Source organism: Neofelis nebulosa, chromosome 10, assembly GCF_028018385.1.
Source record: "Neofelis nebulosa isolate mNeoNeb1 chromosome 10, mNeoNeb1.pri, whole genome shotgun sequence".
Lineage (NCBI taxonomy): Eukaryota > Metazoa > Chordata > Mammalia > Carnivora > Felidae > Neofelis > Neofelis nebulosa.
The window spans coordinates 100,297,517-100,307,621 of NC_080791.1; the positions used below are offsets into that span (position 1 = coordinate 100,297,517).

The 10,105-nt window shown below is 42.5% G+C and overlaps 1 protein-coding gene across 1 annotated transcript; it reads left to right on the forward strand.

The window, feature by feature from the left end:
* The first annotated feature begins 2,482 nt into the window (after positions 1–2,482).
* On the forward strand, positions 2,483–3,391 carry LOC131488762 (olfactory receptor 4C3D). Its single transcript, XM_058690596.1, has one exon. The coding sequence runs from the start codon at positions 2,483–2,485 to the stop codon at positions 3,389–3,391; it is 909 nt and encodes a 302-aa protein (XP_058546579.1).
* The last annotated feature ends 6,714 nt before the right edge of the window (positions 3,392–10,105 follow it).

A 10,105-nucleotide genomic window follows, 5' to 3' on the forward strand; every position in this document is an offset into this window, starting at 1 on the left:
ACCTCTAGGTCAAAATGTTAACATCTGAAAGTCAAAGATCTTTGCACCAGCTTATATAAAAAACCCCACCCTTCATAGCTTATTAGCAAGAAAAAAGGTACTCTATAGTTCATAAATGGATAAAATTCCTTATTTGGCTTTTGAACTCAGGTCACATAGGATTGTGGGAATTTTCCAAATCAGAGAAGAGATTATGAAACATTTTTTTTCCCCTGCAGGAACTTTCTTTAATCCTATCTAGGCATTCAACATACGCATCATTCAGAGCAGCGGAAGGAGGACCAGATGATGCAGAAGGATGGACCAGATGACATGTTATAAGAATACTATTGGTTCTGTTAATTTACCATGTTAGAATGTAAGTAATTCTGATAAGAAGCTATCGACCTCCTTAGATCCAGGTATTGTAAGTTTCCTATATTATTTGGTTTTATTTTTTTATTCATTCAACACATAGTCATTGACTACTGTTCTAGGTCTGGCAGTAATGACAATAGACACAAAGAATCTTCCTTCAAGATACTCTAAGTGTAGGGTGGGAAGGTGGAGGGAGACCAATACAACATAGTGTGTGCAAAGAGCTAGGGTAGAGATGCAATCTGGGTGCTGTAGGAATACAGTGAAAGTCCTTATAATCTAGCCTGGGTTGGGGGAAGAGGCCATCTTCCTTGTGGAGATAATAGCTGAGCCTCTTTTCGGAGGATGTATGGGAGTAAGCCAGGAAAATTGGGAAAGATTGGAGGAATAGCATGTGGATGACAATGAGGTGTTAGTGAACATGACTTGATCAGGGGATTTAGAGTAGTTTCGTATGGTTAAAGCACATGGTAGTGGACAGGGATGGATGACATGGAAGGGCAGTAAGATCCAGGGACTTGTAATGAGACTAAAATGCTTAGATTTTTATCTTGAAGGTAAAAAGGAGCCATTGGAGGATATGATTGAATTTTATGTGCAATACTAGATGCAATGAGGATGATTGAGCAGGTGTCTGCATGAGATATGAGGCAGGAGAGAGGGATGACCTTGTTGGAGCAACCATCAGATTATTTTGCTAATTGATCTCAGTCTAGTGCTGAGAACTATGGTTGGGACATGATAGGTGCTCAAAATGTTTCTGAAATAAATAAATAAGTAAATGAATGAATGAATGAATGAATGAATGGATAGATGAATGTTAAGGTGTTGCAGACTCTGAGTCTGGAGTTCTGTCTTGTCCAGCAAGAGAGCAGATGTAGAATTGAGAGAGAGGCTAATGTCGCGGAGTGGACAAGAACCCCGAGTAAGGGTCCTTGCTCTGTTTTTATTAGTGTCAGAAGGCTTACACACGTGATGGATGTGCAGAAAAAGACAATGAATCCATGAACATTAACTCGTGTGTTAGAGAAAGGAGGTTTCGAAGATACCTGGTGTTAGGGATGTGGGTCAATACAAAACAAAATCCTGGCTCTGGGCAGATGGCTGTTTAAAGCAGGCACTAGGCACTGCCTACGGTTATCTTATCTTGCCTCAGGGATAAGACAGATAGAGCATGCTACCTCAGGGTCAACAAGGCACCTTTCTTTTGCTAATTAGCTCTCCTCTGGGCAGCTTCCCTCTGCTGTGGTCTATAGCCCTGTTTACCTATACTGGTCCTTCCCTCCTGTGACAGCAGCTTTCTGCTTCTGTACTATGTTGGGGGTGCTTCCGCCCAGTTTTCCTAATCTTGGATGCTTTCATCTCCTGGCTTCCTAATCCTATGCCTTTGTTCTAAACTGGGGGTGCTTTCGCCCTGCTTACCTAATCTTGGATGCTTTCATCCTAAACCTTGTTAACCCATGGGTGCAAGCTCAGGAAATTCCTAAACTTATTCCCCCCAGTAAAGAACAAGACTTGATAAGGTGTGGTGACTAATTTTGCAATTATGAGGTGGACTAGTGAAGGGAGAAGTCAAGGATGACTCACTCCCGTGTTTGTAGCGGGTGGCGGAGGAAATGCGGAAGGGGGAGCAAGAGCTGAGCTGGGCTTGAGATGAGGAAGTCGGTGCCCATGTGCATTGAGGAGTACAAATGGGAGTTGGAAGTGTAGCTCCAAAAAAGCAACTGTAAAAAAAAAAAAAAATTAGAGGGATTATTTTCCCAGAAGTGGTTATTTTCAGTGAACTAAAATTTATATTATCCTTTTATCACAAAAAAAACTTCCATGAAGATATTTTCAGTCAGAAAACAGAATTCATACTTATCGGTTAAAATGCAAGAGAGGTAATATTTCGGGAGTTGTTTATTTTATCTGCTATTTAACTTTGTACTCTGTCAAAGTTATTAATTAGAAATGCAGAAAATGATTTTCATTACTAACAGGTTCTTTCTTTGGGATTCAGGATTTGGGATAATGCTATTCCACAAACACTGATTTCCCCCAACTTGAAAAAATTTCTTGAAAGAGGTAGTAATACATTTTTCTTGGGAAATCTCTTTTCACCCAAGTCCTTGCTCATGGATTCATGGATAGTCCACGAAACATCACGGAATTTTTCATGCTGGGACTCTCGCAAAACTCTGAAGTGCAGAGAGTTTTGTTTGTGTTCTTTCTGATTGTCTACCTTGTCTCTGTTGGGGGCAACCTACTTATCATGATCACCATTATCTTCAGTCCCACCTTGGGCTCCCCTATGTACTTTTTCCTCTCATGTTTGTCCTTTATTGATACTTGCTATTCCTCATGTATGACCCCCAAACTCATTGCAGACTCCTTGTATGAGGGGAGAACCATCTCTTTTGAGGGCTGTCTGATTCAATTCTTTGTTGCCCATTTATTGGGAGGAACTGAAATCATTCTGCTCACGGTCATGGCCTATGACCGCTACGTGGCCATCTGCGAGCCTCTGCACTACACGACCACCATGACCAAGCATCTCTGTGCCCTGCTGGTGGGGGTGGCTTGGCTGGGGGGCTTCCTGCATTCACTGGTTCAGCTCCTCCTGGTCCTTCAGCTGCCCTTCTGTGGGCCTAACGTGATCAATCACTTTGTCTGCGACCTGTACCCCTTGCTGGAGCTCGCCTGCACCGACACATATGTCATTGGCCTCCTGGTGGTGGCCAACAGTGGTGTGATCTGCCTGTTGAACTTCCTCATGCTGGCTGCCTCCTACATTGTCATCCTGCGTTCCTTGAGGTGCCATGGTGCCGAGGGGAGGCGCAAAGCCCTCTCCACCTGTGGGGCCCACTTCACTGTTGTTGCCCTGTTCTTTGTGCCTTGTATATTTATTTACATGCGGCCATCGTCTACTTTGTCCATGGACAAAATAGTGGCTGTGTTTTATTGTATTTTGACACCCATGTTCAACCCCCTGATTTATACACTGAGGAACGCAGAGGTGAAAAATGCCATGAGAAACCTATGGAAAAAATGAGCAATTGTGGATAGAAGATACAGGTACAGTAAGGAAAGAAATAACAAGTCATTCTCAGTAAAAGTTCATATTTTCATGATGAGAGCTGAGAGACTATTAAAAATGTCCAGAATAAAACTGATTTGAATGTTTGAAATTACGTCTAGTCTATCCATGTCCTGTGATACTGGCCAGACAAATTATTATACACAACTTCACTTTCTTTTGAACAGTTTACACTGCATTGCAGAACATGGAAACACCAACTCTCCCTCACCTTTGTCTGAGATGGAGCCTTCATCAGCCTGGGCTAGTAAGAGTCTGTGATGAGTAGGACCCCTTGTTGGAGTGAAAAGTATGACCCCTGGCCCTCCAACTCTGCACATCAGAACATTGATGAGAGTAGTTACTGATGGTTCACCTATGCCTGATTCTATCTACAATTTTTTTTTTGAAATTTTACTGAAACGGAGTTTAATGTGATTTTATTCCATTTAAAAGCATTCTGCCATTTTTAAAAATGTTTATTTATTTTGAGAGAGAGAGAGTTAGAACTTGAGTGGGGGAAGGGCAGAGAGAGAGGGAGACAGAGAATCCCAAGCAGGCTCTGTGCTCAAACCCATGAACCATGAGATCATGACCTGACCTGAAATCAAGAGTTGGACGCTTAACCAACTGAGCCACCCATGTTCCCCCTCCCATTTTGATACACTTACAAAATTGCCAGGAGTCCACAGCAGAAAAAAGGTCAAGACCAGCTTTATCTGGCATGTTCCAGACAGAGGCTGCTCCACTGGGTGGGTCCTGGACAGAAGACCACAAGGCACAGACTGACTCTGGGGGACACTGGGAGGGGCTGAGCAGTCTTCAGTTGCCCCTGAGATGGACATTGTCCTCACAGCCTAATCTATATTCTCTGTCTGCCGTGTGGATTCTTAGACAGTGGTCCAAATCTTTTATGCCATAAGTAGTTTTGAAGCAGCATCTTGGATAGCAACAGTTGAATGACCTTTCTCTGAGAGTCCCTGTTTGCTTCTTTGGCTCTGAGGGAAGAGCCAAAGCAGGGACCTTCTGGGCATCATTGGGGTCCATGAAGGGATGAGTTGGTTTTGGAACAATACCAGAAATAATCTATAGCTTGGGACTATGAGAATGCAGCAAATACAATTAGGAATTACTGAATTCAAATCCTGGAAGTGCACAGAATAGGTTTATAGTAAAATGAATGTAACTATAGTATGTTGTGAAATTATGCAATAAATATCTAAACGTTGTGTACATGTGACCACACACGCACACACATGCGCACGCACAAATAATTGAGCATTGGTTTGGTGCATCAGCTTAGAAGTAGGATCTCATATTCTCATAAGAAGTTGACATGGTTTTATTTTTAAAAATGAAGAAAATGTATTCACAGGGGCTGATTTACTTAGCCAAGAGTGAGCTGGAATTTAAATCCGTATCATTCTGCGTTCAAGTATGATCTTGCCAAAATGCACAGTGCTTTACTATCTACTGATCTTCCTCTGCATGTTTTATTTTGTGTTTCCTGCTTGTGAGCCTCTTGTTATCAACATCCTTATTGTCAATCTCTGATATGAACTTGCCCAGATTTATTTAAAATCTGAAATCACTATCCAGTATATCATCCGGGAGGCTTTGATTCTCTCTAATCCACACGGTAAAGTGCCTTCTCCTGGTCACTCGTTACTGTGGGATGGCTTTGCTTTCCATTTGTATGTCTTAGAACTTGAACCTTTTGGGTCTTCTGGTCAGGTGACCCCCATATTCTGTTTGAGGGCTGCATTTTATTGATAACTCATTGCCGCCTACATTGGGTACATGTGGGAAGAGCTCCAAGAGAACCTCTTCTCTTGTTGGTCAGACAGGTGGGCTAGAGAGTGAAGGTGTGGATACTTTCCTTTTCTTTTTCTGTCTTCTTCTTTTTTGTTTTTTTTTTGTCTTCTGTTTTTTACTCTTCTAGACCCCAGACAATCCGATGGCAGAGAAGCAGTAACAAGGGTAATAATGGTGGTGTGACAGGTGCCTTAAACTCTCAGAGAGTGAAACTTTTTATTTGGCCATTGGAGCTGTGATCTCAGGTGCCTGGAACAAATCTTTTTTATTCTCTCTGTCCTCCTGAATCTTGGCCATCGACACAGACTCCGTTGTGGGAAGTGTGTAGCATGGTGAAAAAAAAACTAAAGCCAAATTACCAGGGCCAAAGGCACCAGGGAGATCAAGGAGAGGAAGGGCCCAAGACAGTCCTCTCATTAAGTTGTGTATGAATTCCAGGGCTCTCCGCCTTGAAGCTGCAAACTCGTGGATCTGAACTCAAGCAGCATACCAAGGTCTTTGAGACCAGCATTACAGGACAGACCACTACTCGAGTCCCAGACTGGCCACTGGGTGGCGTATATGTGGGACAGAGCTGAAGAACACTGCAACGGATTTGGTAACTGAACTGACATTGGAACCACAGCCCACAGAAGATGGGTTAGAAATTGGGACCTGAAACTAGCAAGGTTAACTGCCTGCTAAAATTAAAAAATCCAACATTCTCAATTTAAAAAAGATAGAGTATCATTACATGATATTCAAAATATCCAGGATACAAGCTGAATTTGCCCAGTATATGGAGAAGCAGAAATCTCAACCTGCCAAGGGAAAAATATGACCAGCAGAGGCAATGATACAGATGTTGGAATTTTCAAAGACTTTAACCATTATAATCATAACCTATAAGTAAGGGCAGGCATACTGGAAACAGATGGAAAGATAGAAAGTGTCAGCAAAGAAATGGATATTATAAAAAAGAATGAAATCGAAAATGGAGAACCAAAAGATTCAGTGGCCAGAATAAAAAAAATCTCTGGCTGGGCTCAGTGGCACAGTAGAAATATAAAAGAAAGGTGAGCTTGAAGGTAGATTGACAGAAATTATCTAGTCTGAACCACAGAGAGAAAAAAAAAAGATAAAAAATATTGGATAGAGTCTCAGGGCTTGTGAGACAATACCAAAATGTCTGACATCCATATTATTAGAGTCTCAGAAAAAGAGGAGAGACAATATGGTTTAGCAATACATTTAAAAAAATTTGGTGACATATATAAACTGATAGGTTCAGGAAGCTCAGCGAGTCTCAAACTGGACGACCTTAAAGAAAACCACCTGAGGGATGCCTGGGTGGCTTAGTCGGCTAAGCCGACTAACACAGCTTAGAAGTAGGATCTAATATTCTCTCATATTCTCATAAGAAGTTGAGCTTGTGTTCATGAGTTTGAGTCCTGCGTCGGGCTCTATGCTGACAGCTCAGAGCCTGGAGCCTGCTTCGGATTCTGTGTCTCCCTCTCTCTCTCTGCCCCTTCCCCGCGTATTCTCTCTCTCTCTCTCTCTGAAAAATAAATATTAAAATGAAATCCACCTGAGACACATCATAATCAAACAAAAAACCAAGACAAAGAAAATCTTTACATTATAAAGTGGAATACCTATGTAACTGTGAAGCAGTTCAGAAATAGATTTTTAACTCTCCAGGATCCCTTATATCTCTTTCCAATCCTACCTCTTTCTCTCCCTTGAAGGTCAACACTAATGTGACTTTTATGATAAAACTTTTCTTTTTTAAATATTTTTTTAAATGTTTATTTATTTTTGAGACAGAGAGATACAGAGCATGAATGGGGGCCGGTCAGAGAGAGAGGGAGACACGGAATCCGAAGCAGACTCCAGGCTCTGAGCTGTCAGCACAGAGCCTGACATGGGGCCCGAACCCACGGACCAGGAGATCGTGACCTGAGCCAAAGTCGGAAGCTTAACCGACTGAGCCACCCAGATGCCCCTTCTTTGCTTTTCTTTATACTTTTTACATTTACCACCTATGTACCCGTCTCTAGATTGGCCTATTTGACATTTTAAATAAATGCAATCATACTGAATATAATCTTTTGTGTCTAAATTCTTTGGCTCACCATTGTGTTTGTGAGATTCCTGTTCTTATGTCTGCCATTCACCTACTTTCATTCTGTTAGTCCATTGTATAAATATACCAACCTTTTTTTATACATTCTGTTAATTATGGACATTTGAGTTGTTAACACTTTTATGCTGTTACCAATAGGTCTCTTGACATTCTTGGTGATGTATCTTCCGGCGTACGGCGACATAACTTTCTCTTGGGTTTATACCTAGGAATAGGGCTTCTGGGTCATAGGTTATGTGTATATTTATGTTTATCCAATGCATACTTTGGAAAACTATTCTACATGTCCACCAGCAGCATATGAGAGATACTGTTCCTCCATATTGACAACAAACACTCAGTATTGACTGGCCTTTTAATTTTAGGCACGTAGGGGAAGCATTGCAGTGGTATTTTATTGTGCTTCTGTGTCCTATTTGTCAGGTGATAAAAGAGGGGAACCCTACTCCCTAAGATGTTTGCTGACCACTGGATAGCTCCTTTGCAAAAGCGCTGTTCCAGTGTCATGTGGTTGCTTTTATCTTATTGATTTGTAAGAGGTCTTTATATGTTCCACATCAGTCCTAGTTCTCTGAGAAGCAGAAGCTAAGACAGAGTCGATGTGCAAGAGGCTTACCGGGTGAAACACTGGTGAGGGAAAGTGGGAGGGGCCGTCCAGAATGATGCAGCTCCCGCTGCTGTGAAGGAGAGCAGAGGAAAGGAAGGAAAGAAGTTCATGGACTGCAATGTAGCTCTAAGAGCCAAGACCCAGGGAGTTCTTGACTTAAAACAAGAGTAGAGATTGGAAGCTGGGGAAGGGAGTTTTGAAGAAAGTGAAGGTTTTATTAAAAATTTTTTTAATGTTTATTTTTGAGAGAGAGAGACAGAGGTTGAGCAGGGGAGGGGAAGAGAGAGAGGGAGACACAGAATCTGAAGCAGGCCCCAGGCTCTTAGCTGTCAGCACAGGGCCCAACGCGGGGCTTGAACCCACGAACCCTGAGATCATGACCTGAGCTGAAGTTGGACACTTAACTGACTGAGCCACCCAGGTGCCCCTTGTTTTGTTTATTTAAAGTTTATCTATTTATTTTGAGAGAGGGAGAGAGTGTGTGTGCATGTGTGCCCCGCCCCCCCCACCCCCGGCCATGAACAGGGGGAGAGAGGGAGAGATAATCCCATGCAGCCTCCACACTGTCAGCAATGAGCTTGTTGCAGGGCTCAAACTCATGAATCACGAGATCATGACCTGAGCTGAGATCAAGGGCCAGATACTTAACCCACTGAGCCACCCGGGTGCCCCAAAGGTGAAGGTTTTAAATGGTCCTTGAGGAGAATTGGAAAAATGTGTCGATTACAGAAATAGAGTAGGATCCCTGGGTGATGTTGATAAGCCTTTCGAAGGTGGTGACATGGATTTATAGTGGACTAAATTCTCTCTGTTTTGTGACTCTTGATATAAACTTTCAGGAAACTGGTTGGGGGAAGACTTAGAATAGGATTCATTCAGCCCTGGGCAATTGCTGAGCACATGCCCAGCAGGCAAGGGTGCTGGGAAGGTAAACGTTTACAAAATGTTATGGAGGAAAACTTGCCCCACACGTCAGTTAAGTATTCTACATGTGCATCTCTGTCAGTGTTTATCAGCATTAAAAATATATAAAATGAACCCAACAGTTCCATTTATTTGATTTTGATTTGGTGATTCTATTTGTTTATGCCCCTGCTTTGTTTTGGAGGAGGCTACTGCTCCATGTAAATATAAGTTCCATGCTGCCAAGGACTGTGTCTGTCTCACTCACCAGGGTACTCCTGACATTTAGCAAAGTACTATCTTTTATTAAGTGGGCCTGGAAAAAAATCCTTATTGAATGATTGAAATGGCAGAGGTACAATTCTGATCCATGTCATTTTGGTCTTTTGGCACACCACGCAGGAGAGGAATGGATGAAGGACAGTGATACTCTTCTCTCAGCTTTAAGGGAGGAGATGAAAGGCCCCCCCTTCTGAGCACAGAAGATGCTCAATAAATGCTGTTGATTCTTGTTGGTGTTGTTCAGCCAGCAATTTCTCTAAAGACGCTGACCCTCCAGTGTCAGTTCCTGAAATATCCTAACTCCCCTTTCCTCCTGACAATTTATAGTTTCTCTGTTGAGACACTAGAAAGATACTGGGCACTCGTAAGAGGCACAATAGAAGCCACTTCCTTGTGAGACCGAAATTGTAGTCAGGGGACTAATTAAATGATGGTGTCAATGTTGTTCTGACCTGTGAACGAGGCACAAACTCCAGTGAGTGATCCCCATGAGGGAGAATTAGTCTCCCCTAGAGAGGCAGAAAGCACATGGCACTGACTGTCCCTGTGCTGTCACTCCCAATTCCCTTATAAAAACCCTGTCCAGTGGAAGGAAAAAGCTTTTCTCAGAGACTGTGCTGGTGAATATCCTTAGCAGAAAGCAGAGCTAATGAACCGGTTACTCTGTCTAAAGAAGGCAGACAATGGAAAGTGGTGGTTGCATTGGAAAGGGCATAGGCTGGGGTGATGTGTGACCTGGGTTCCAGCCACACCTCTGTCACGGGTCACCCATGTGACCTTGGCTCAGTGCATCTATATCTAAGATCTCTCTGAGTCTGAAATCCACCGTCTTTAAAATAGAGAATTGGAAACAATGATTTTAAATCCCATCAGGTTCTTAAGCAGACAAAAGGGAAATGGATGACAAAACAATTACAGCTTCTTGTAAATGAATGACCGACATTTGTGTTTTCACTTC